This window comes from Arvicola amphibius, chromosome X, assembly GCF_903992535.2.
Source record: "Arvicola amphibius chromosome X, mArvAmp1.2, whole genome shotgun sequence".
Taxonomy (NCBI): Eukaryota; Metazoa; Chordata; class Mammalia; order Rodentia; family Cricetidae; genus Arvicola; species Arvicola amphibius.
In genome coordinates, this window is record NC_052065.1 from 135,704,833 (window position 1) to 135,732,258 (window position 27,426).

The following is a 27,426-nucleotide window of genomic DNA, read 5'->3' on the forward strand; positions in this document are numbered from 1 at the left end:
TACCAGGTTCAGGAAAATAAGGAAATTTCTAAGGCTCTGAGAGCTCAAAAATTTACAAGATTCTTTCCCCAAGGTTGAGAAAGCAGTAAACAACTGTAGGCTGAGCTGCCAGCAAATTGTTCAGGAAGCTCCAGGGATGTAGCTTTCATGAGTCATCATCCACGCTGGGATGTGCTTTGCAGAGATACAGCTGTCTTTGAGTCACTCATGCTCCTGTAAGTAACCCTTCACCTGTGCTCCTGTAAGTAGCATCGGTAAACTCGGAGGCTCATTGAGCCACGGTTGGGTGGGATCATTTCTTTGGTCTGTCATCAGGGCCTCATCTGAGGTGAACACACATTTGTTCATATCTCCCCAGGAAAGGTCACAAAACATACACCACAAGTACAGGAAACCAAAGAAAACCATTGGAGTTTATCACAACTTTAAAACATCTGTGAATAAACAAATAAAAAGACAGCACACAGAGTGGGAGAAAGGACAACTTGCATATCTGATAATGAGCTACTAATAGAAAATAAAAAGAACTCATTAACAAAAAGACGAATGACTCAAAAAATGAACAATTAGAGAATCAGAAATCTAAGGCTAGGTAGGATTAGCTTCATAACAAGCCCTGGCCAGTTTGTCCGACATAAGACCCTGTCTCAAACACACACACACACACACACACACACACACACACACACACAATGTGAAAAGATGTATAACATCATTGATCAGCAGAGAAATGCAAATCAAAGGTATGAAATACCCTTGAGTGACTCTAAAAGAAAACCACAGGCAATAGCAAATGTGAGCAATAAGGTGGAAAGTGGGAGCGCTTATGCTATGTAAAATTGTATGTCTGCTTTGGAAAACAGCCTGATATTTCCTACAAACATGGAATTTCCATATGTCTCAGCATTTCCTTTTCTAAGTCTATGTTCAAGACAGTTGAACCAGTTAGGGTAGTGCATGCCTATAATCCCAATTCTGGGGAGGCTGAGGCACCAGGTAGTGAGTTCCAGGCCAGCCTGATGATCTTATCACAAAAAAATACATGGATAATGGAAAATATGTTTACCGAAAATCTTCCACACAAATGTTCATAGCAGCATCATTCACAATATGTAAAATGAAAAAACAACCTAAACATCTATTAATGGCTAAACAGAGTTTATCCATTAATAATAATGAAGTCTCATACACACTACAATAAAACATTATGCAGAGGCTAAGCAGCCGGACATTTAAGCCCATAGATGGCATGACTATGCTTATTTGAAATTCTGGAGTAAAGCAAATTCACAAAAGCAGGAAATAATTTAGTGGTGGGCAGGGGCTAGGGAGGACTGCTAATGGGTACAGGGTTTTCTTTTGCAGTGATGAAAACATTCTGAAGTTACACGGTGGTGATGGTTATGAAACTCATTGAACTGTACACAATACTGGTACTGAGAATGAAATTGCTATGTAGTCCAGAAAAACTTTGAACTCCTGACCTTCTGCCTCCACCTACTGAGAGCTGGGATACAGATCTATGCCACCATGCCCTTACACTTTAAAACGGTAAAGTTTGTGCTGTGTGAATTTTGTCCTCATATATGTTGTGTACTATATACATGCCTCGTATATGCCCTTGGAGGTCAGAAGAGGGTGTTGGAGTTACTGATGGTTGTGAATAAGCTGTGGGTGCTGGGAATTAAGCCTGTGTCTTCTGCAAGGCAGCAAGTTCTCTGAACTGCTAAGCAATCTCTCCAGGCCAGTGAAAAAAATTTAACCTTGGGAGGAAAAGGATTTTATAAAACTAGTAAGAAAATAATAACAAAAAACTAGTAGTTGCCATATTAATGTTGACAAAGAGGATTTTAAGGCAAAGGCAATCTTAGTACTACATTTTTAATAAAGTATTGGACCAACCTGAAATGTAGAACTGAAAAGTACATAAAGCAGCAAACCAAAGAACTACAAAGATATTCTGGAGAGATGGCTAAGTGGTTAAGAGCACTGGCTGCTCTTCCAGAGGACCCAGGTTCAATTCTTATGGTGACTAACAATTGTCTATAACTCTAGCAATGAGAATCTGGCTAAAAGCACTTAGCCTTTGCTTAGAGGATCATTCAAGGTATCTTACCCCTGGGGACAGAGAAAGAGGAGACCTGAGAATGAGGTTTTAATTTTGATCAAAATGACCAGATAGAGTTGAAAATATTGAAAACTATGACTCTGCTTGTGAAAGCCCCAGCCATGAAAGTCTAACAACTTGAATCTGATCGCCAGAACACATAAAGTACTCACCTGGTGTTAAGGATGAAGACCCAAGGCCTGGCTAAAGCTAGGCTTGGGTAGAGAATGTGGTTGCAACATGTCCTTTGGACATACGCCTGACAGGAAGGAACTTATGGTTATGCTGCTAACTCAGTCACTATCTGTCCAAGGGACCTTCATCCCTAGCTCTTTCCTGGGTGCTTGGCCACACCCTTGACTTATCCATGGCCCACTCCTGCCCTTCCCAACAGCCTACCTTCACTGAGTCCATCTTCAGCTAAAGGTTCTTTGTGTCATGTGCCTTGTTCTTCTGTGAACCCAGAGTGCCTATCTCCAAGTTACTATTTCTACTCTGAACTCCAGAGGGATCTTTGTAGGGCCCAAATCTTATCCCCCACCCCTACCACCATGGGGAGATTTCCTGGTTTCTATTTAACAGGACATTAAAGGAAGTCATAGAGAATGCTAACGATTACACAAAATCCTTTAAAGACAAAACTGAAATCTAGCCTGGTATTCTCTCTCTTTGAGGACACTGATAAGAGGGGGCTTGAGAGAACTCTCCCTTTCTTCGGTTACCCAGTCCTTATGGCCCAAGCAAGCCCCTCCTTCACATGAAAGCAGGCAAGATAATTCAGGGTGAAAGAACAGTTTTCAGATTCTCCCTCTGCCACAGGCTGTGTATCCTTCGCTCAGTTAGTTAGCATCTCTATGTCTCAGTTTCCACACATTAATGGTGAGGGTGATGGCCACCTCATTCACAGGTGAGCTTTAAGTAACTATACATTAAGCTTTTCCAAAGCCTGGTATAAGGTAAGTGCCCAATAAAGAGTCATTGTCAGCTTCCTTTTTAATACAAGAGAGAAGCCTTCAATAAATGTTAGCTACAAAGCTAGATACATATTTGCTACAAGAATGGTAAAGAGTAAGTTGCTCTTTCTCTACTTTTGGATCCCTTAGGCATCTTGAACTTACTGTATCCAAAAGTGATCTTATTACCTCTCCCACCAAGCATTCCCAGTTGAATCTTTCTCCAGATCTGTTGCCAGGGCCACCCACTCAACTCCTAAATCATTCCTATCTTAGACTGAGGTTGAGTTTCAGTTTGTAGAGTGATGCCTAGCATGTGCTAAACCCTGGGCTGGCTCTCCAACAGCACATCACACACCTGCAATTCCAACACTCAGCAAGTGGAAACCTGAAGTCCATCTATGGCCACATAGCATGACTGAGACCAGCTGGGTCTACTACATGAGACTGAGTCTCAAAATAACAACAAAACTCGCTCCTATCCGTTACCTATATAGCCCTACAAGTTCAGCTTTTTGAAACCTCTGCCACTCACATTGGTTCCAAGATAGAGTATGAGTCCTGTTTGGTCATGATCTGGTGAGGCAATGCTTTCTTGTGACACCCACAAAAGGTACCCCCTGAATTCTGATCTGCCTCTGAAAGACTGGGCCCCGCTCCTGATTTACAGCACCTGACTTTTAGAGGTGTCTCAAGTCCAACTCTCACCCCAAAGTGAACAAGAATGCTGCTTGTGGAGAATACATCAGGAGCACCATTGACCACAGGCTGTCCCCTTCCAGGTTTTGGTGTAGCTCCTTCCTCTGTTGACCAGTCTCAGTGCCTGAGCCTGCAACGATGGATGTCTTAGAGCCCCTACTTTCCAGTAATAGGCAGAGAAGACAGGGAGTCCCTCTGCCAGGTGACCCAAAGCTCTGCTCTCACAAACTGCCTTCCTCCAAGGGGAAGATCTGAGAATGAAAAACATGCTGCCTCTGTATGAGCCAGGGGTACCCTGGTATTCCACTCCAATATAATCAGGATGGACCTCTCACCCCAGTTCAGATTTATCTAGGGCAGGATTTAGGAGGCTGGTGGCCAATGAATGGATTTGTGTCACTGCCCCAGGTACTAAAGGAATAGTCTAAACATGTGTCTGTGGCATCCCCTGCTGGTGGTGACAACATATTGCACCCTATGCAAGGCCATTGCGTCAGGGGAACAGATGTGACCTAGCCCTATGCCTAGACAGGAAGAGCACCCACTGCTGCTCTGATGCTCATGCTCAGGGCTTCCAGAGTAGCTAGGAGAATACTTTTCCTGTAAAAGTCGTTATGGTCATCCTCATCAAAACACCCCCTTTGCCCACAAGATCCTCCCCTTACAGTGGAAAGGTCCAATCAATACTTCATCAACAAAGTAAGAATGGGTGGGTATTGTGAGTGACTGAGGGGAAAGGTGAGAAACAGGGCAGTCTGACCAAAAGACAATGAGGTTCCAGGACAGGTCATTGGAGGTGAATGAACCAAGCTGCTGAGACCTATTTATGGTACTGGATGTCCAAGGTTTCCCTCCAGTGACCCCATGGGGTAAAATAGCAGGACACTGGGCAAGCATGTCTAGGATATCTGGTCCAAAGCCTGAAATACAAAATAGCCTGGGGTGACCATGAAGCTGCTCACTTGCTTCCAGACCTCCTGGCTCCAATCCCCAAACCCAGGCCAGCACTGTATTAGACCTCAGTATCTCCCTTTGGATCCCAAAATTTGACAAGACTTCTCATACACACATCCCAGTCAGGCTCTGTCATCCAACTCACATAGTGGGAGTTGGAGCAGAGAAAGAAAGAGGAAGCACAGCCTCCTCCAAACTCTGACTGGCTGAGGCCTTCTCCTGACTGTCCCAACAAGGCAGGCTTCTGGAGCCCTGACCCTGGTGGTTAAGTGGGGCTGGAGCCACTAGAACCAGAGGACAGCCCACAGCTTGTCACCCGAAGCAGCCTTAGAGGAAAGTATCCCAAACTCCGGTCCCCTTCCCCCACAGGCTCAAGCCCTTTCCAGCCGTAAGGATCTGGAGCCAATGCTGCTGGTGGTGAATTGTGCCTCCTGCCATCGCCCCCTGCTGGCAGCCCAGTAGACCTTGCTGGCATCCATTTTCTATCAAACTCGGGGCAAACAGGCAGTCAGGAAGCCTCTTACTGGCAGCACCCTGGGGGACAGAATCAGGAAGTCCTTGAACAATCCAGGGTGCCTGTGCCACAATCCCAGCAAGAAGAGGTTCAGGATTCAAAGCACAAGACCCAGTGTAGATCCACTGGCAGTGAACTTGCTTCCCTCATGTCCTTCCATGAGGTGACCCGCAGCCCCGTACTGATCCCAGACTCAGTCAGCACCAAGGCATTGCTCTGTTTGTCTTTATTGGTTGGGAGGAGAAGGAACTGAACAGCTACAACACAAGCAGGGCCACCCACAGTCAGCAAAGCACAGAACAGCCATGCGATGCATGTGTGCGTGCAAGGTGCAGGAAGGACAGCCCCGAAATTCACTTGCAAACACCTCCTCAGTGTCCAAAAAGTGTGACAGCAACATGGGGAAGAGAGCCTCCACCATAGGTAAGGGTAGGGACTGGGGGACACACTGGGGAAGCCCCCTAGCCTAGTGCCATGCAGCACACCCACAGTCTCAAACTTTCCAGCAGAGGCCAGCTAGGGAGATAAGGGGCAGGGAAGGAGACCAAAAGGGCTGGAGGAAAGAAAAGCTGGGAGTCAGTCCACTTGGTCTTCTTTGGCATCCACCTTGGGTAGAGGGGAGAAAAAGGAAGCAGAGGAAAACAGGTTCAAAAGGCGCCAGCCTTCCTGCATCCTTCCTAGCATCTTACTCAAGCCTTGGCTTTCCTGAGACTCCAGAGGTCATTATCCCTAGCATAAGGTGTCTGCTATAACCCTCTGCCCAGCTTCTCCTTCTCTGACACTCTCTGACCTTGACCTTGCAGATCCCACCTAGTTCACTGCCATCCTCTAAGTTCCCTAAGAAGTCAGTTCTCAGAGACCACTGGGCATACACACCTGGTTGTCACCAGTTGGGGGACTGGCTAGTCCCAAGGCCTGGGTGGCTGTAACAGATCCTACCCTGCCGGGAGACCTCCTCACCCTCTGGGCTCTGCCCCAGCTTACGGATGTGATGTAGGAACGATGTGGCATTGAATGCTCGCTGTGGGAAGAGAGTGGGGTCAGGCAAACTGGGCCCAACAGCACGATCAATTCCAAGACCAGCATCAAGACATTAGTGGCCACACCCTGAAACAGGAGCATGGTAATCTCTCTCTCCTTGCTCACCTTCCAGTGGGTCCGGGCAAAATTCTTCTGGATCTGTTCACTGACAGAACCCAGGATGTCTTTGTCCAAGGCTGCATCCCCAGAGATCCTAGAAAAAGGTTGAGAGTTGGCACAAGTGTCGTTCCTGTCCCTGTACCACCTGCCAGGCATCCCACTCACCAAAGATGCTGTAAGGCCTGTTGGCAGGTGAACCTCTTCTGGGGATCACGCTCCAGCAGGTGCCTGATGAAGTCTTTGGCTGGAGCAGGGGGCAAAGTCAGTCTGCCACGTCCCTGGTGCCCTTTGTCAACTCCCCAGCACAAAGCCAGCCTTACACTCACCTGATTCTGAGATGTCATCCCAAAAGGGAGAATCAAACTCGTAGCTGGCCCTCAGAATCTGGCTGAAGAGTTCAGGGTCGCTCTCGTCGTAGAAGGGGGGGTACCCACACAGCCTGGCACCCACAGATGAATCACCCAGATGTCCACCCCTCCCCAACCCAGAAGGGGCAGGCATGTAGGAGTTGAGCCGTCCCAGCGGTCACTCACAGGATGTAGGAGATGACACCCAGGGCCCACACATCTACGGCCTTCCCGTAGGGTTTCTGCTCCAGGAGCTCTGGGGCTGGCGGCCAGAGGCAGACAGACAGACAGACATGTCTGCACAGGCACGCACACATGTCATGCCCTCAAGGGGCACACCTGGTGTACTTATTCAGCCCCAGGCAGCAGGTGTCCTAGGTCCTGGAGCTTTGGCATCCCCAGGGTCACCAGCTCCCTCCCCACAACAGTAAGCCTTAGAGCAGTTCCCTCTTACCCACATATCCTGGGGTCCCACAGGCTGTGCCTAGCATGTTGCCAGCTTGTATTTTGGACAGGCCGAAGTCAGAGACCATGATCTTGGAGTCCTCAAAGGGTGTGGCATAGAGGAGGTTTTCAGGCTGTTGACACATGGAGCCAAGGAAAGGACCTGAGTCTCAGAATGGTTTAGGCATTGGAATAGGGTGGGCCTCAGCATCGTTAATTTCCTCAGACCCAGACTGAAGTGTATTTTGGAAAAAAGACACTCAGGGCCAGAAGGGGCGGGGCCCAGCCAGGCACCTTGAGGTCCCGGTGCACAATGCCCAGGCTATGAAGATAGGAGACAGCCCCGAGGACCTGCCCTACAAGGTGGCTGGCATCCTTCTCCGTGTAGGAGCCCCGCTCCATGATGCGGTCAAACAGTTCACCACCGGTCACCCTGGGGACAGGAGGAATGAGGCAAGAGGTCAGCTGACCCAGGCATGGATCCTGGCATTGCACCCCTTCTGCCCAGCGCCCCCAAAAAACAGCCCTGCTTACAGCTCCATGGCCAAGTAGAGGTGAGAAGGGCTCTCATGAACGTCTTCCAGAGCCACAATGTTGGGGTGGCTGATCCTGCAACAGAGAGAAAAAGGCTCTTTGTGGAGCACTGCATCCCCTTCATCTGAAAGAGCTCTGCCCTGAGCCCTCCCCTCTTCTCTTCCTTCATCTGGGCTCCCATTCCCTACCAATCCCTGCCCCCACTAGCCAAGGTTTTCCTGGAACACACACTTCTGTAGGCCATTTATAAAGCACAGATGGATAGGGTGCCTCTAATGTCGCCATGGAGACGTGCAGACTCAAAGGGGAAGAGACAGGTACGCCCCCCCCCCGCAGACTCAACCAGGCCTGGTGAGTCCATAGGACTCAGCCTGTGGTCACAGATCTCCCCAGCCCAAGAGTCAGGCAAGCACACCTGCGGAGTACCGCAATCTCATTCTCCACCAGAGCCTCCTTGCCCCGAAGGGCTTTCTTGGGGATGCACTTGAGGGCCACAAGATGAGCAGAGCCCCTTTCCTGGGCCAGCATCACCTCGGAGAAGGCACCCCTGCGTAGAGCCAGATGGTGGGAGGCAAGAAGGGAGGGGAAAGGTGCCAGTGAGGAGGAAGAGCAGAAATGGAGGATTCAGGTCATACCACCACCCTAACACACACCCACAAGTGTGCACACACACATCCCCACACCACCTCCCACACATTCACACACACTGACACATTCACCAGCATTCACAGACGACATACCTCACAGTTTCACCCCCACGTTCACACTCATCACTCATACGCTCCCTCACACATTCGCTCACATGTGCACAGGCCTCACATTCGGAAGCGGTCACTCCCATAGCCCGGCATGTACACTCACGAGCCCAGCTTCTCCCGGATCTCATAGACACTGCTGATGTCCTCCGTCTGTTTCTTGAGCAGCAGCATGTCTGGAGGGGATGGGGGGAGAGATGGAGCAAGGCCCTTGGCAATGCGCAGCTCCCTTGCCCACCAAGCCAGATGTCTCCCAACTCAGGATGGAGTCACCCCACTCCCCAGTCCAAGCATACCTTTCCCCTCCCCCACAGTCAGAATCACACTCCCACTGAGGCAGGCCACTGCATGTGGGCCTCCCACCCAGGCATGCTGCTGTCAGCCTATGCTCCCCCACTCCAACATCCAGCGCACACGTAGTGTTAGCCACCAACACCATGACACCCCTTTCTGCCTCCACTCATTGAGCCAGCACTGCCGGCTATTTTCCAGAAGGCTTCAAACACTCCCATCCTGGCTCATCCAGACCCACCTCCACCCCTAAGGCCCGTGCCCCTCCCCCACCAGACCTGCCACCGTGGTACAGTTCAAGCATACACCACCTAGGCCACCAACCCTCTCGAATGCACCTGCGACCCTGCTCGCAGCCACCTGTCACCACCGCAGCCACCCAACCTCTGACTGGCCCCTTAGAGCCTCGAAGTCGGAGGTGGGGGTGGGGGACTCCGCAACCTCGGCCTCCTGCGTCCAGAGCTGCGTGGACCGCGCGCGTGCGGGCAGGGGGCGCGCTAGGCGTGACAGGTGTGCTGGGGTAGAGGGAGCTGCGGAGCTAAGGCGGCCGCTGGCCTGGACCCTGTATGCCCTGGCCCGCCCGTCCCGCTAGCCCGCTTGCCCCCAGCCCAGAGCTGCTGGCAGGTGCTGCAGACCTGCAGGTGACGCCACTGCAATGTCGCCTAGCGCAGTAGCTGCGGCGCCGAGCCCCCCGCCCGCGTACCGCCGGCCCCGCCCCCTTCGCGCGCGCCTCCGCGAACCCTGGGCAGTCGAGCACGCGGTGGCCATGGCCACAGCACTGCAGAGCTCCTTGTAAGGCAATTCCTGGGTTCTGGCCACCACTATCTGGCTCCTTAGTTATGCTTGTTGACTATTGAATGCTCCAGTGCCCCGTAGTCCCCTCTAGGTGGCCCCAGGACCTTTGCACCACCGGTGACTTCATCCCGAAGTGCTGCATACATGAACCTGGCTGTCTGCCTTTCCTGAACTGTTTTAATGTGCTGTCCACAAAGAGGTTGTCTAGGCCATTTGCTATACAGCAGCCTCTTTTCCTAGTACCTGCTGGCCCTTGTATCCTTGATGTCAACACAGTGGTGACCTGACCTAAGTCTCCACCAGCTGGGCTTTCTCTGCCCCCACCCTTACTTCCTGCTCCTCCTCTTTTGCACCACAGCATTCCCTTTGCTGAGGTCATGTCGCTCCAGGAGGCACATATGCCACTCCCTGGCAGATTAGGAGTCGCTGCAGCATCTGATGTCCCCTCTTCAGCCTCCTCTGAACCTGCCACCTGGCCTTTGCATGCACTACCGCTCTTTGCCCGAATGTCTACTCAGTTCCCTCCAATAATTAGTTTGGTGTGCTACCTCCTCAGACAGGCCTCCCTTGCCTGCACTTGCCAGTTCTCTAGTTCATGGTCTGTCCCCTCTTCAAAACATCTGCTCCTGCAAATCACCTTGTCTTCTGCCCCAAAGCAAGTGACCCGGCTCAGGGGAGGCACTCAGGAAACAGCACTTCCTGCTGATGGGGGCGTTGATAATCTTATGGGGACCCAAAGAAAATTTGGGATTATGGTCAAGTCCTGACTGGAGTATTCTGTGAGGCTGGATCATCTCAGCCAGCAGTCTTGAAGCTGTTCTGGAGGTAGAAAACTGCAACAGAGGGGTTCTAAAACACTGGGTCACCTGAGCCATCCATTCCCATTAGAGATTTTTCAGGGAGTCTTCCCACACACCATGTAACTGGCCAAGAAGCAAAATGTAAGGTAACAAACCACGAGCCTCGTGGTAAAATGTAAAATAATAGAAATGGATTAATTTAAGATGGAAGAGCTAGCCAGGTGGTAGTGGCATATGCCTTTAATCCCAGCACTCGGGAGGCAGAGGCAGGCAGATCTCTGTGAGTTCGAGACCAGCCTGGTCTACAAGAGCTAGTTCCAGGACAGGCCCCAAAGCTACAGAGAAACTCTGTCTCAAAAAAACAAAACAAAACAAAACCAAAAAAAAGTAAGAACTAGCTAGGAATATGCCTGAGCCGTTGGCCAAACAGTGTTGTAATTAATATAGTTTTTTTAATTATTCAGGTCTGGGTGGCTGGAAAACAAAAGTACCGTCTCCATCTACACAAACATGGAGACTTGCTTCTTACTTATAAAAGCCTGGCCTTAGTTTGGCTTATTTCTAGCCAGGTTTCCTTACCTTAACTTATTCCCAGCTACCTTTTGCCTCTGGACTTTTTCCTTTTCTTACTTCTGTATATCTTACTTTCACTTTTGGGGGGGGGGGTGAGACAGGGTTTCTCTGTGGCTTTGGAGCCTGTCCTGGAACTAGCTCTTGTAGACTAGGCTGGTCTTGAACTCACAGAGATCCACCTGCCTCTGCCTCTGAGTGCTGGGATTAAAGGTGTGCGCCACCACCGCCTGGCTTTACTTTCACTCTTACTCTGTGGCTGGCTGTGTGGCTGGCCCCTTGGGTCCACCTCTCCTTGTTCTTGCTCTTCTTTTTTCCTCCAGATTTCTCCTCCCATTTATTCTCTCCACCTGTCGACCCTGCCTATCCTTACCTGACAAGCTATTGGCTGTTCAGCTTTATTAAATCAATCAGCTGTTTTAGACAAGCAAAGAATCACAGCTTCACAGAGTTAAACAAATGCAGTATAAAAGAATGTAACACATTTTTGCATCATTAAAGCAAATGTTCCACAGTATAAACAAATGTAACACATCTTAAAATAATAACATCCACAACAGATGATTAAGGCAGAGAATCATGAAAATCAAAAAAAGTACATGGTGGGGTCTCTTGGCAGGATATTCAGGAAGCCCTCTGGTCCCCCACCGCCCCTGCCTGGGCTCCCAGGCCAGGCCTCGCTTCTGCAAGCAACGCCTGGGACTCTGAGACCATCTAACAGCACTTTGGTGGACGAGTTGGCATTGTCATTCGAGGCTTGCTTCACTTCCCTTGTGAGTCAGGATTATGTCAATGGAACTGATCAGGAAGACATTCGAAATGGTGTTGATCAAGTTTTTGGACATTGCAAGACAGACAGAATGTTTTTTCTAAAAAAAAAAAAAAGTTGCGTGCTGGAGAGGTGGCTCAGAGGTTAAGAGCACTGGCTGCTCTTCCAGAGGTCCTGAGTTCAATTCCCAGCAACCACATGGTGGCTCACAACCATCTGTAAAGAGATCTGGTGCCCTCTTCTGGCCTGCAGGCATACATGCAGGCAGAGCACTGCATACATAATAAATAAATCTTTAAAAAAAAAAAAGGTTGCAGTTGTCTGTCCAGAAACCAGATCAAGTTATCAAAGAGGATGTCTCAGAACTAAGGAGTGAACTGCAGCGAAAAGATGCACTGGTCCAGAAGCACTTGACAAAGCTGAGGCATTGGCAGCAGGTGCTGGGGACATCAATGTGCAGCACAAGAAGCCAGCTGAGATCCCCCAGGGCTCCTCGGCCTACCTGGAGCAGGCATATGCCAATATTCCTGAGAGCACTCTGCCTGGGATGCAGCCATATAGTCTTGCCTGATGTCTTTCTTTGTAGACATGGCCTATTGGAAGAACTCTGTTGATAATGCATGGGTGATAGTTTATGTTCCTGCTCATTTTTATGATTTCTTTATTAGGTAGAATTTAAACATAGCCCAGGCTGACCTTGAACCTATGAGTCCCTTTCCTCAGCTTTGCTAGTTCTCTAAATTCCTGGACTTCTTTATAAAATGCCTGAAGCTTTGATAAACCAAGTAAAGTTGTTTTTTTTTCCAAGTTTTTTAGCAAAGTTTGGACTGTGAGAATGATCACTCACATTCTTATTTGACCTTTGTCATTTGTTTTGACAACATTTTGTTATTTTGTGCCTTCATCTCTTTGATTTTTTTTTAGTTGCAAATTTGGTAAAACCTGAAGGAAAAGATTTTTTAAGATTTATTTATTAAGTATACAGTGGTCTGCCTGCATGCATGCTTGCACGCCAGAAGAGGGCGCCAGATCTCATTACAGGTGGTTGCTGAGACTTGAACTCGGGACATTTGGAAGAGCAGGCAGTGCTCTTAACCACTGAGCCATCTCTCCAGCCCAAGGAAAAGATTTTTAATAGTTTGAGAAGCCAGGGGATATAGATATATAGGTGTCAGCCTTAAGAACCACCGTGGTAGTAGAGGCAGATCTATAAATCTGCTGTTTCAAAACTTTGAACCACCTCACAAGAAATCTGACTCAACAATGCCATTCTTCCAGAATAGCACAGGCTGAGCACAATTTGCAAGTGGCTCAGAAGAGGTTAAAATAGGCTGCTGGTATAGTATTAGAGGAGGATGTTTACCTTCATGTTCCATTGTTATCTGGGGTAAGCTGCGTTTTCTGGGTCCTTTTCCACTCACTGTCTTGAAGGCATGCACAGCAGGAGCATGTGCTGAGTGCTCTCTGGCTGTGACTGATGGTCACTGGAAGGAATGGGGGCGCAGGAATAAGGCACAGGTGAGGTCTGAGGACCAAAGCCTGGCTTGGATCGTCTCAAGTTTTATGTGCTTGTTATTTTTTTTTAAGCAAAATACTCTCTTTACCCAAAACAAATAATCCCTACCTCTTGAACAGTCACTGCATCTCCAGCTTGGTTTTGGTCTTATTCATTTTGGTTTCTGGAGCCTTGAGTACCCAGTCACAAGCATTGATGTCTACTCCTTGCCTAGTCTGGGCACAGCCATCTAGTCTGTGAAGCTTCTGAATCCCCTTCACTGCATCCCAAGGCATAGCTTTTCTTTTTAAATTCTATCAACTTTCTTAACTTCTCCATATGCATGCTGAATTGTTGCTGTCTCTGTGTTACTTGCCTTGTAGTATGCCTGTGAAAATTAGGCATTTCCTTGCTAACGCAAGATCTTCCTATCTCCATGTATGTGCTTGGTTGTGTGATATCTAGCTCATGGACCAATGAAAGCCAGCCTGAGGCCATCACGTCCCCTTAATAGAATGTACAAGTTAAACAGTGTTTAAAAATGTAGGCTGGGTGTGGTGGTATGTTTTAATCTAGCATTTGGAGGATAGAGGGAAGAAGGGTCAGAGTTTAATGCCATCTTCAGGTTCATAGCAAGTTTGAGACTTGTATGTAGATGGAGCGGCAGGCTGTGTTCCGCCACCCGGCTAGCTTTACCCAAAATAATTACATGGAAACTGTATTCTTTTAAATACTGCCTGGCCCATTAGTTCCAGCCTCTTATTGTCTAATTAACCCATATTTAGTAATCTGTGTAGCATCACGAGGTGGTCACTTACCAGGAGAGATCTTTACCTGCGTCCATCTTGGAGAGGAGAGGCATGGCAACTCACTATGGCGACTGCCTGAAGTGTCTCCTCAACTCTGCTTCCTTTCTCCCACAATTCTGTTCTGTCTACTCTGCCTACCTAATTTTCTGTTTCATAAAGGGCCAAGGCAGTTTCTTTATTAATAATGAAAGTAACACATAGACACTCCTCCATCATTTCCCCTTTTTCTGTTTAAACAAAAAAGAAAGGCTTTAACTTTAACATAGTAAAATTACATGTAACAAAACAGTTATCAAGCAAGAATTACAGTTATAATATTTAGATCTATTTTATCTTTTATCATAACTAAGGAAAGCTATAACTATCTATTTATTCTTCAACTCCATCAAAGGCTCCAGAAGGATATAATATTACCTAAGTAAGCAAGTCATATGCAACTTTCAAACTCTAGAAATGACAGAGACAACTCGCTACCTGGACAGTCACCCAAAGTTCCTCTGTACCGTTGGGGCAACTGCTGTTCTCCGGGAGACTCCAGGCCTTCTTATCTTGCTCAATGTGAACAGTCTCCAGTTGCTCAGAAACAAGTGTGTGTGATACATTTGTGAAATATTTGCAAAAATAGCAATTTACTTTTTTTACTTTCACCACCACCTTTATTATTGAAAAATCGACCAAAATGTAATCAGTTTATTTTAGTTTTAGCCAAGAAATCCACAAAATGTAAAGCTGCCAGTCGGTGCTTCATAAAGTGGGTGGTTTTTCTGTTTTTGTTTTTATCAGGGGTTTGTGAGACAGGATCTCATGGAGCCTACAAGTGATGGAGCCCATGCCCAGAGCCTTCAGGCCCATAGTATCCAGAGACATTTTCATAAAGCTCAGTATCTGCACATGATGTGATTTTGTTTCTCTGAGGACTGGATTTTTCCTTTTTTGTTGTTATGAGATATTCTGGCTAGTTTTACATCATCTTAACAAAAGCTAGAGTTGTCTGAAAGGTAGGAACCTCCTTTGAGAAAATAGCCTTATAAGATCCTGCTATAGGGAATTTTCTTAACCAGTGATGGATGGTGGAGGGCCCAGTCCATGGTGGGTGGGGCCATCCCTAGGCTGGTGGTCCTGGGTTCCATAAGAAAGCAGGCTGAGCAAGCCACAGGGAAGCAAGCCAGCAAGCAACATTCCTCCATGCCACTGCATCAACTCCTGCCTTCCTTCAATGAAAATATAAGCTGAAATAAACTCTTTTCTCCCCAGGTTGCTTTGGTCATGGTGTTTTATCACAGCAATAGTGACCCTAATTAGGACTTAGTACCACGATACTGGGTGTTGCTGTGACAGAGCTGGCCATGTTGTTTTGGGGAAGATTGTGGAAGGACTTTAGAACTTTGGGCTAGAAAAGGCATTATAGTCGTGTATCCCCAGTCCCCTTCTTATGCAGTGCTGGGGCTGGAACCCAGGGCATTGTTTATGTTAGGCTAGAATTCTGCCAACTAGGTTCCATTCTCAGCCCTCTTGAAACAGTTTGGATGTGTGAAAAACTTCATGTGAAAAATCACATACATGTACAAGAGGCCTGTAGTCCTGACTACCTGGGAGACTGAAGAGAATCGGGATTTCAAGGGCAGCCTGAGCAACATGCTGAGCCCTCCATCTACAAAAATGATGTCACAAGCTGGGCTTTATGATGCATTCTTGAAATCCTAACACTTGTGAAGTTGAGGCTAGAGTTCCAGGTCAACCTCAGTTAAATGACACCTATAAAAAATAATATCCAGGAGCTGGAGAGATGGCTCAGTGGGATAAGAGGACTGGCAGTTCTTCCAGAGGACCTGTGTTCAATTCCCAGCACCCACATGGCAGCTCATAACTATCTGTAGCTCTAGTTCCAGGGGATCTGATACCTTCATACCAATGCACATAAAATAAAGTTAAATAAATTATTAAAAGATGACATCTTAGCTTTTTGTTTGATACCAGTTGTCTTAGTTACTTTTCTATTGCTGTGCTAAGGCACCATAACCAAGGTTTAATTTAGTCCATGATCATCATGTTGAGAATCATAACAGCACATGGGCAGGGATGGAACTGGAGCAGTAGCTCAGAGTTCACATCTTGATCCACAAGTAGGAGGCAGAGAGAGGAAGAGACACTGGGAATGGTGTGAGTCTTTTAAAACCTCAAAGTTACCAGGCAATGGTGGCGCACACCTTTAATCCCAGCACTCGGGAGGCAGAAGCAGGCAGATCTCTGTGAGTTCGAGACCAGCCTGGTCTACAGAGCTAGTTCCAGGACAGGCTCCAAAGCCACAGAGAAACCCTGTCTCGAAAAACGAAAAAAATAAATAAATAAAAATGAAACCTCAAAGTTAACACACCTCCTTCAACAAAGTCACACCCTGTAATCCTCCTCAAATAGTTTCATCACCTGGGACCCAGGTATTCAAATATTTGACCATATGGGGGTCATTATCATTCAAAACACCATGCCAGCCATTCAGTAATTATAACATTTGCAACTATTTAGACATCCAATGAAATACTGTGTATGTCAACTTCAAGCTACATTGTGTGTATGGTGGGAATTGGTGGCAGTGAATAAAGAACTTTTCAAAATCATTGCAAAAATCAGCTTGAAGAGGCTGGAGCGTCCTGCTTCTCCCACAGGACCTGAGCTCCAGGCCTAGTATCTGTATCAGGTGGCTCACAACTGCTTATATATTCCAGTTTTACAGTATACAATGCTCTCTTCTGACCTCCACAGGCTCTTGCACGCATGAGCACAAATCAACACCCCTCCATATACATAATTTAAAATAAAAGAAATATTTTAAATTACATTTTATGAATTCTTTGAAAATGTAATACATTCTGAATATATTCACTCTGCCCAACTCTTCCCAGACCCACCCAATATTATCCAAAGTACACAGAGAACTCAAGTAGAAAAGTGAACAATCCAGTTTTTAAAAACAGGCCAAAGCTCTAAAGAGACACCTCAACAAAGAAATGCAACAGACAAATATGCATGTAAAAAGGTGTTTACCACCAAGACTCAATAGGGAATTTCAGGACGCTGTTAGATACCTCCTAAAATGGCCAAAACCCAGAATAACTGATATCAATCAGCTAATGTTGGCAGGGACATGGGGACAGTGGGACAGTCATTTCCTACTACCTGTGGGAATGACAACTGGAACACCCACTTTAGGAGACAGTTTTGTAGTTTCTTTTTCTTTCCTTTTTTGGATCTGGTTTTGCCTTGTCTGGTGGTGGTGGTGATGGTGGGGTGGTTTTCTTTTTTGAGACAGGATGTTTGTAGCTTAGTCCGACCTCCACCTCACAGAGATCCTCTTGCCTTGGCCTCCCAGGTACCATTACACTAGATAAGACAATTGCTCTATTTGGGGGGCAGGAGATTCAGAAAGGGTTTCTCTGTGTAGCCCTGGCTGTCCTGGAACTCACTCTGTAGCCCAAGCTAGATTCAAACTCACAGAGATCCACCTGCCTCTACCTCCCAGAGTTCTGGGATTAAAGACGTGCACCACTACTACCCAACTTAGGGTTGGCAATTTCTAATGAAGCTAAACTTATTTTTATCATAAAGTCCAGTGATAATAGTCCTTGGTGTTTATGACACAGACTTGAACCACCAGCTTTCTTCATAATTAGTGAAGACTAAAAGCAAACAGGAGGGGCTGGAGAGATGGCTCAGAGGTTAAGAGCATTGCCTGCTCTTCCAAAGGTCCTGAGTTCAATTCCCAGCAACCACATGGTGGCTCACAACCATCTGTAATGGGGTCTGGTGCCCTCTTCTGGCCTTCAGGCATACACACAGACAGAATATTGTATACATAATAAATAAATAAATATTAAAAAAAAGCAAACAGGATACTCTCAGTAGCTCAGTGGAAGACTAGTCAGTGAGGAAGAGGAAAGAACTATGCACCAACCACACAGAGAAACTAAGAATTCTTCAGAAGATTTTCCTGAGCCAGGCATGGTGGCACACACACTAAGGAAATAGATGCAGCAAGATCAGGAGTTCAAGTAATCCTCAGGTACACAGCAAGTTCGAGGCCAGCCTAGGACACATGAGACCTTGCCCCCACCCACAAAACAAACAACATATTGTTAAGTGAAATAAGCCATGGGGAATGAACCACCTACAATAGATTCCATTTCTAGAACATGCCAGAAAGGCAAAAGCATAGATACAAGAAACAAATCAGCAGTGGTCAGGGGAGCGAGAAGGGACAGTGTTTTACCAGGGGAAACATAGGGGATTTTGAGAGCAGTAAAGCCATTCTGCATGGGGATGTCATGGTAGAAGGATGACATTCAGCAGAAGTGTCTTGACAGTGGAAGCGGGAACTGCAGTTTATACAAGTCCTGGTGATCTTCTAGGAAGTAAGGTAGTCACAATACAGAGTACAGACTGACAAAAAGACCTTAACGGTATCACACACATATACATCGCTGAAGCAAGGGAAAGGACTGATTCAGTCACTCTAGACAAGAGTCTATAAGACTTAAATGGAGGCTGCAAAACAAGCATAGGGCCCTGGATTCCATATCCAACAATGCAAATTATAGGAGAGGTTGAAGGGAAGAAAGGGAAGGGGTGTGATATAATCATATTTTAATTAAAATTTAATCTAAAATATTAAAATAAATACATGTGATTAAGAGTAGAGCTGGGGTCAGGCAGTGGTGGAGCACGCCTTTAATCCCAGCACTCAGGAAGGCAGAGACAGGCGGATCTCTGTGAGTTTGAGGCCAGCCTGGTCTACAAAGTGAGTTCCAGGACAAGCAGAAATACACAGAGAGACTCTGTCTCTGGGAAAAAAAAGATTAAAGCTGGGACCAGGTGGTGGAGTATATGCCTTTAATCCCAGCAGGAGGCAGAGCCAGGTGGATTTCTGTGAGTTCAAAGCCAGCCTGATCTACAGAGCTAGTTCCAGGACAGCTAGGACTGTTACACAGAGAAGTCCTAACTTGAAAAACAAAACAAAAGAAAACAAAACGAAAAGCTAGTTGGGGTCTCCAAAACTCATAAAAAGCCAGTGCCTTCGCTACCCTGGTATAATGAGCATGGAAACAGATTCCTCTGAATGAATAAATAAAGGGGAATCTGTAGTATAGATAGAGCAGGAAATTTATAGAGTAAGAATGAATGCAACTTGGTGTAATGTAAAAGTATTTCTTCTTGTGTATGGTGTGGAAAATTACTAAGGTGATTTGCAACTTAAGAGGATAGCTTACAAACTTTTAATTAGATATACAATGGTTAAAGCCCTAGTTATAATATTCTTATGGGAGATATTGAGCCAATAGGTCAAATTCTTACAAAAAACAATGAGCCAATTTCCAATAGAAAGTTTAAAGAAGCTGCCTAACAGGTACTCAAGCAGATAAAGTATACAATAATGTACAAGTACAGTATATTAATTATGATTCAGCTATGGCAAGTGTGTGTATTAAGTACAAAACTTATTCTACAACAGTTTTATTTTTAAAAAATGCTGTTTATGGCTAAACCTTCCCAGTTTTGCCAGTTAATATATTAAAGTCTTAAATTAGAACAGTAGCTTGCCTTGTACAAAAGGGCAGGATAAAATCTGAAAGATGGTTTAACAAAATATTGACTATAATCAATATTTCTTATACTAAACAATAGATTAATTGATAATTTTAAGATTGATTCCTGGACAATTGTGTTTGCTCAATTCAAAGGCCAAAACACTAATCTTTTTCCAGATGATCATTGCTACAATTCACACAACTGTATTTTGCTAATGCTATAGCTAAAAATTCCTTAAAGGATTTTATACTAAATTTTACAAATGGCTCTTCCAATGGAAGAACTGCATATATGGTTAATAATAAAAAGAAATTATGGAGTGTACCAAGGCTCTTTGAAAGCAACTTATAAAAGTTGCAAACAGATCCTGATACAAACAGATCTGACATGATGACACCAAGCTGACCTTTACCTAAGGCAAGGTTAAAAAGCCCTTGCAATGCATTAAAAAAGACCCAACCTATATATATTTGGGGTTGAGGATATGTTTATGCCTTGTTTTGTTCTTAAAAAGATTGTAGCTGGGCAGCTGCGCGTAGCTGCGCGGAGACTCGCGGAACACGTGTGACCAGGGCGGCGGGTGAACGCACAGACACAGAAAATAAGCATAAAGCTTTATTAAAGGAGAGAGGGAGAGGGAGAGGGAGAGGGAGAGAGAAAGAGAGAAACAGAGAAGGGGGAAGAGACAGGCGCATGTGCACACACAAAAAGGGGACAGTGAGAAGAGAGAGAGGGAAGAGAAAAGATTCAGGATGACTCCGAGAGACCAGAGGTCGCTGGGAGTAGGCGTGGTAAAAGGGGCGGGGACCAAAAGAATAACACCTTGTTTCACAGAAAGAAAATAAAGCTGGACCTGATGATGTCGTAGCTACAAACACCCCATAAAGGAGTTCCAGGAGAAATGAGTTGGAGAGGAATCCTTATCCAGTCCTCCCTGCCCCCATGGAGAAAAGTGCCTGATAGCAAGCAGGACCTGCTAAACCACTCTACACATTCTGCCTCCAGAGATTCAGCTGAGATAATTGCCAAGGTGTGCTTCAGGTAGCTGAATCCAATGCACCACACCCAGGAAGCCCACCTGCCCGGAAGCACAAGTGCTGAGCTGCTTCCAGACCTGAGACACAGACACAGATGCCCTGCTGAGATGACCTGACCATTGGTGACTACAATTTTCTGCAGTTTGAATCCTGTTTGCTTTGGAGCTAAGATGCAGACTAAACATCTGACTGTTTTAATCTTTGGGACACAAAACTCATTTTGATTAATTAAAATCTTAACTCCTCTTCACTTAAGAAAGGGAAAGAGCAGGATTTTAACTGTTGCTCAGAGACTGAAACTGGTGGTGTTTTGATATAACAATGTCTGTCATTGTACTCTTTTTTTTTTCTTTTTTTTTTTTTTTTTGGTTTTTCGAGACAGGGTTTCTCTGCAGCTTTTTTTTAGAGCCTGTCCTGGAACTAGCTCTTGTAGACCAGGCTGGCCTCGAACTCACAGAGATCCGCCTGCCTCTGCCTCCCAAGCGCTGGGATTAAAGGCATGCGCCACCACCGCCTGGCCTGTCATTGTACTCTTACTGGAACTGACCTAATGATATTTGTAACTGCTTATAGATGTTGGGAAAAGTTTGACATACCCTGTAAAATGTTTGGGTTTAAAATTTTTGGCAAGCAGCACTCGTAATTTTATGTTGGAGTAGGCACTTAGGAAGGAATATATACCATAGGCCAGACTAAAAGGTGAATACTGGGTTTGGAAGGTGCCCTTTCTTCTTGTCCAGAGATGGAGTCATTGGTGTCCAAATTATATCTTTTACTCAATCTATACGAGATACCTTTTATTTTAGAAGCTCCTCGCAGTGTTTTCATTAATAATTCATGCAGAGGCCCAACGACGGGAATATTGTGGAACCCTCTCCTGAACAGCACATCATACAGAGGCTGTACAGGCCGGCTCAACATGGCATGATGTCAGGGGATGAGGATTGCCCTCCACATAGCCTAAGACAGGGACCCTGTGGTCAAAGACCTGCTTACTTTGGTCTTGCTAGATACCTTTTTGAGGAGCACCAAGGATGGGCAGCTGGTGGCAGGACCTCCCCCCAACCTAAGACAGGGTCCTGGGAACCCTAGGACGGTAAAAGGGGGAAAAGACCTGGTCCCCACTCGACCTAAGACAGGAGCCCCCATCGCAGGCCATCATTAAGGGCCAAACTCAAAAATATACCCATAAGATACCCCTCTGTTCCCAGGAGAGGAAGAGACTCCACCACTCGAGAGGAGGGTCCTCCTTGTCCCAGTCCCTTCTCCTCTAGGTCTGACAATGTGGTTAGACTCTGACCAGTGCTCTCCACTTATTAGCTGCCTGCCATAATAAAAAAAGGGGGATTTGTCAGGGACCATTGTCCTAAAAAAAGATAGCAGGGGTCATTGCCCCAAGGATGTTTGCGGAGAACCCGCCCCACATCCCAACTATCTTAAGAACTATCTGTTAACGGAACCGGCCCCATATTCCAACTATCCTGAAAAATGTTAATGGAATCACGTTTCAGCTTACACCAGGGGTGCTGACTGATGACCTTCGCTACCCCGGCAAAAGTTCCTACCCCTACCCCCACCCCATGCCAAGTTCCTCATTCAAGGGCTATATAAGCTGTAACCTTCACCCTAATAAGCCAGACCTTGACAAATAGAATTTTGCTTGGTCTCGTTCCTCTCTTCAGCCCATGTTCTTCCAGGTAGCACCCCTTCAGAGGACCCTGAATAGCTGACCCGCCAAGCGGGGTTACACAAGTGCAGGTTCCAAACCAAGTGGAGGGCCAGCAAGATGGTTTGGCAGGTGCTGGATGCCAGATCCAATTACCTGACTTTCATCCCCACGTGGTAGAAAGAGAACTAATTTTGGAAAATTTTTCTCTGACCTCTGATGGAGGTGGGTCATCTGTCTATGTGTTACTTTTATTGGTTAATAAAGAAACTGCCTTGGCCCTTTAATAGGACAGAAAATTAGGTAGGCGGAGTAGACAGAACAGAATTGTGGGAGAAAGAAAGCAGAGTCAGGCAGACACTTCAGGCAGTCGCCATGCCTCTCCTCTCTGAGTCGGATGCAGGTTAAGATCTCTCCTGGTAAGCTACCACCTCATGGTGCTACACACATTAATAGAAATAGGTTAAGTAAGATGTGAGAATTAACCAATAAGAAGCTGGAACTAATAATGGGCCAGGCAGTGTTTAAAAGAATACAGTTTCTGTGTAATTATTTCGGGTAAAGCTAGCCGGGTGGCGGGAAGTGGTCTGCTGCCAAACACAACAGACCTGCACATGTGTGACATGGCACATACATACACACACACACACACACACACACACACACACACACCTAAATACACAAGTTTTTAAAAGATGGGCATGGAACTCAGGAAACAGAGGGAGGCTAAACTTTATGAGTTCAAGGCTAGCCTGGTGTACATAATGATTTCCAGGCCAGTCAGAACTACATAGTTTTAAAAAAATAAAATATTAAAGGCAGATGGGGTGTGGTGGGAGAGTATGAGTTAACAATCCTAAGACCACTAGATCTTTATAGTGTAGTTAAACCTATCTGGTGGCCAAAGGTGGAAACCAGGTTGTTTGCATAGGGAAGAGGCTAGAATGATCCATATGGTGAATTCCTATTTAGCTTAATGCAGACACCAATGCATGTCTATTTATAGATAGTACACAGGGTAATGCCTTTTGTAAGATTCCTTGCTCTGTCTGCTGAGAGAGCTCAGAAACACTAGTGCATGGCAGTGAGCATTTCCAATGAATGACTCCTTGGAGAAATGGCTCATTCGAGATACACAGCAGGAAACACATAAACTGGGCATGCAGTCAGAAAGAAAGAAAGTACTCAAATAGGCTCATACAGGTGATGAAGGAGGTGTCAAGAGGATACAGAAGTGAGCTGGAAGCAAAGGTCAGTGGTAGAGCACATGCCTAGCACGTCTGAAGCCAGGGGTTCCCCATATAGTACCAAAACAGTTTTTTAAAAGGGCCCACGTTGGCTCACAACTGTCTGTAACTCCAGTCCCAGAGGTTTGGACCTCCTCTTCTGGCCTCAGGTATGCAAGTGGTACATGCAGGCATACATGCAGGCAAAACCCCCATATACATGAAAATAATAACATTTAAAAGGGTCCATGATAACTAACATTGTCAACTGGGCATGCTTGTGAGGGACTATCTAGATTAGGTTAACTGAAGTTGGAAGACCCACCTTAATTGTAAGCATCAACATTCCATGGGTTCGGATCCCAGACTAAAAAGAGAAAGAAAAGCAGAGGAAGCAAGCTGAGCACAAGCCTTCATCCCCCTCTGAATGCTGACTGTGAATGCAATGTGACCAGTGCCTCATGCTCCTGCCACCATGATTCCTCCACCATGATGGACTGTACCCCTTACACTATAAGCCAAAATAAATCTCTCCTTCCTTAAGTTGTTTTGGGCAGGTATTTTGTCACAGTGCCCAGAAAAGTCACTTAGACAGGGGTCCAAGGGAGTCAACTGAAAGAGCCTCCAAGAATCACAGATGTAAAATGTAAGCAACACATTCGAGAACTATTGAGCTATTAACAAAGATATAATCTAGTGTGCTAACACACAACCTGCCGTCCCACCACTTGGGAAGAAGAAGCAGTAGAATCAATGCAAGTTTGAGACCAGCCTGGTCTACATGGCAAGTTCCAGTCCAGCTAGGGCTATATAGTAAGACCCTGTTTCAAAATAACAAGTGAGAAGTGAGAGCCAGGTGTGGTGGTGCACACCTTTAATCCCAGTGCAAGGAGACAAGCAGATTTCTGTGAGTTAGAGGCTGGCCTGGTTTATATAGTCTCAAAACAGCAACAAAAACAAAGTAACAAGAGAACAAAAAAGTACAAAGTAAATATTCCTAAGTCCAAATAAAAAACAGCAAATAAATATGAGAGAATAAATAAAACTGTGAGGACTACTACATAATCATCGTATCTACTCTTGTCTGTTACGATTTATAATATGGATTAAAGGCTTGCTCACCAGTGGGTAGTGCTATGGAGAGGGTTGGAACCCTTAAAAGATAGGGCTTAGTGAGAGGAAGATAGGTCACTGGGGTGTGTCTTTGAAGAGGATATTGGGGACCTCTTCTTGTGGCTTTCTGATCAAAATGGGGTGAGCAGTTTTACTCTGCCATATGCCCTTGCCATGGTGTTGTGCCTCACTGCACGACAAAGATCCAAGTGACTTTGGTCTGAGACTCTAAAAATTGTGAACTAAAACTAACCCCACCTCTGTAAGCTGCTGTACCAAGATGTTTGCTACAGGAATGGCAAGTGACTGCCATAGCCCCAGGGAGGTGGGAATGTCTTCCTTGTAAAGAGAGTACAGTACAGAAAGAGAAGAAGGGGTCACTTTGATAAGTGGGAATCTGACACACCTCCACCATTGTGAACACTGGCCCATGGTGCTATAAGCACTGATTTACCAAAGAAAGGATGAGTATGGCCTTACAAACACCTAAAGTGCAGCTAGCTTTGAGAGAAATGGCAGAAGACCCAACAAGGGACATTCAACCTCCATCAGCTCTTCTTGGATCTATCAGAGTCATCGAAACAAAGCACTCCTCACAGTCACAGTAACCATGATAGCCCAAATGATAGCCCAAACCAGTGGTGGATTCTGGAAGGGATCTTGGAACAACAAGAGTACTTGCTGCAGAAAGCTGAATAAACTGGCCTATACTTAATAGAAGAACTCTGTTGACTCATTAAATGGGATAAATGTAATAATCTAGGATAGATGCAACAATCTAGCATAAGAATTTTGTGGCAGAGGGGTGTGGGAGCACTCACTTCTATCACACCATTTTTTCTGTAAATCTAAAAGGAGTATAGGCTGCATATAGTATCCCACATCTGGAATCTCAGCAGTCTGGTGATGTGGGATTCCCCTCTGTATGCTGTGATTACCATTAATGAAGAAAGAAACTGCTTTGGACCTATAGCAGAGCAGAATTTAGGTAGGCAGGGAAAACTAAAATGAATGCTGGGAAAAAGGAGGAGGAGTCAGGGAGAAGCCATGGAGCAGCTGTAAATTTGCTGGTAGGCCACAACCTTGTGGTAATACACAGATTAATAGAAATGGGTTAAATTAATATGTAAGAGTTAGCTAGAGCTAATGGGCCAAGCAGTGATTTAATTAATACAGTTTCTATGTGGTTATTTTGGGTCTAAGCTAGCCGGGCGGCCAGGAACCAACAAGCAGCCTCCCTCCAACACTCTAGAGATGAAGACAGGAGGATCAGAGGAACAAAGTCACCCTGAGCTACACAGTGGGTTCAAGGTACCTGAACTAAATCTTGTCTCAAAACATTGGAAAAAGATTTCTGTAAACCTGAATGTAGTAAGTCACACCTGTAATCTCAGGGAGATTCAGACAAGAGGATCTACTCAAGTTCAAGGTCAGTCACTGTCCCACCATAACCCCACACAAAGGGACAAAGAAGTTTATGGCAAAATGTAAAACACCAATCCTTTCAGATTGTCTGTGTGAGTGAGCATAGCTGGTAGACAAGGCAGACTGTGCTGGGGCATAGGCTACTGCAGCTGCACCTCGAGCTCCCGGAACCTTGACTCTGGTCCATTTATTCCCCTTGCCTGTTGGCTCAGGAGTTGGAAGTACAAAGCCTTGCCAGGTGGACCCCAGTTTTCCCTTTGTTCCCAGCTCATTCTAATTCCAAAGTCCATTGTGCTTGGCCTCTAGAGGAGGTGGCCCAACCCTTCCTTCGGCTGCCTCGCTCCTTACGGAATCACTGTAGGGGTGACAATCTCCATCTAATCTTCTCTCAGTCCATGGCCACCTCAGGCCTGGGAAGGCACTAGGTTCAACCTTAGCTTACTTGCCAGCCTCCACCAACAAGGGCCCTGTGGCAGCCCTCTCCCAGCTTGTTCCTTCTACCAGAGTCTGCTCTCAGCTTCTACCACAGCTCCTAGGGGCTCTCAGCACAGTTCAATGTCATTATGATTGGAACACCAGGGCCCCAAAGTGCTAGTTAGGACAATCTTGTGGTTATCAGCTGAGATCCTGGGGAGTCCACCATGCTCCTCCCTAGCAACTGCACCTCCCCCCAGTAGGAGTATGCCCTGGAGAGAGCCTGCCCAGGATTGGAAAGGCTTTTGTTCCCCCTAGTGCTCTGCACCTCCTAGGAACTCTCACTAGACACATGAACTGGCCCCATCAGGGCACACACTTCTGAAGCACGAATTCTAATCGTTCTTAATAATAAAAACTCAGAGTCAGCTATCAGGGAGTGAAAGCTGAAGGATCAGAGAAGCAGAGCGGCCAGCCACGAGAGAGTTCTTCCCTCTACCAGTGCTCAGACCACAGGGGTGATTCTGTCTCTACGAATCCTCAGACTGCATGCTCAGACTGGCTGCTCCTCAGACTACTTGTCCAGACTACTTCAGACTGTACTGCTTCCTATCTCCTCCTGCCTGCTATTCCTCTCTCTGCCCAGTCATATCACTTTCTGACTCCATCTCCATGGTACTGGCATTAAAGGTGTGAGCCACCACCACCTGGCGCTATTTCTCTTTGAGGGTGGCCTTAAACTCATAGAGATCTGCCAGCCTCTGCCTCCCGAGTGCTGGGATTAGAGATGCTGGCCACCACTGCCTGGCTGTTTCTCTTTGAGACTAGATCAATGTAGTGTAGCCCAGGGTGGCTTTGAACTGACAGAGATTTGTCTGCCTCCTCTGTCCTGGGATTAAAGGTGTGTACCACCACCACCTGGCCTCTAGTGGCTTATTTGTTAAAACACAAACAAAAGGTGGGTGGTGGTGGTGCACGCCTTTAATCCC

General features: G+C 46.3%; 1 protein-coding gene and 1 pseudogene across 1 annotated transcript; one reads left to right on the forward strand and one right to left on the reverse strand.

The window, feature by feature from the left end:
* Positions 1-5,700: 5,700 nt before the first annotated feature.
* Positions 5,701-14,052, reverse strand: Pnck (pregnancy up-regulated nonubiquitous CaM kinase). Its single transcript, XM_038316775.1, has 12 exons — positions 14,002-14,052; positions 8,554-8,623; positions 8,108-8,239; positions 7,693-7,767; positions 7,453-7,591; positions 7,169-7,292; positions 6,901-6,976; positions 6,694-6,806; positions 6,533-6,611; positions 6,374-6,461; positions 6,104-6,248; positions 5,701-5,833 (listed from the first exon to the last, which is right to left on the reverse strand). The coding sequence occupies exons 1-11, from the start codon at positions 14,027-14,029 to the stop codon at positions 6,111-6,113; spliced, it is 1,062 nt and encodes a 353-aa protein (XP_038172703.1). The 5' UTR covers positions 14,030-14,052; the 3' UTR covers positions 5,701-5,833; positions 6,104-6,110.
* Positions 11,503-12,243, forward strand: LOC119804902 (annotated as a pseudogene).
* Positions 14,053-27,426: the final 13,374 nt, after the last annotated feature.

Coding starts and splice junctions, on each gene's coding strand:
- Pnck (XM_038316775.1), bottom strand. CDS start 14,029: ATGCCTCTCCTCTCCAAGATGGACGCAG. Junction 8,624..14,001: donor CCTCTCCAAGATGGACGCAG/GTAAAGATCTCT, acceptor CATCCCCTCCAG/ACATGCTGCTGCTCAAGAAA. Junction 7,592..7,692: donor CTCTACTTGGCCATGGAGCT/GTAAGCAGGGCT, acceptor TCCTGTCCCCAG/GGTGACCGGTGGTGAACTGT.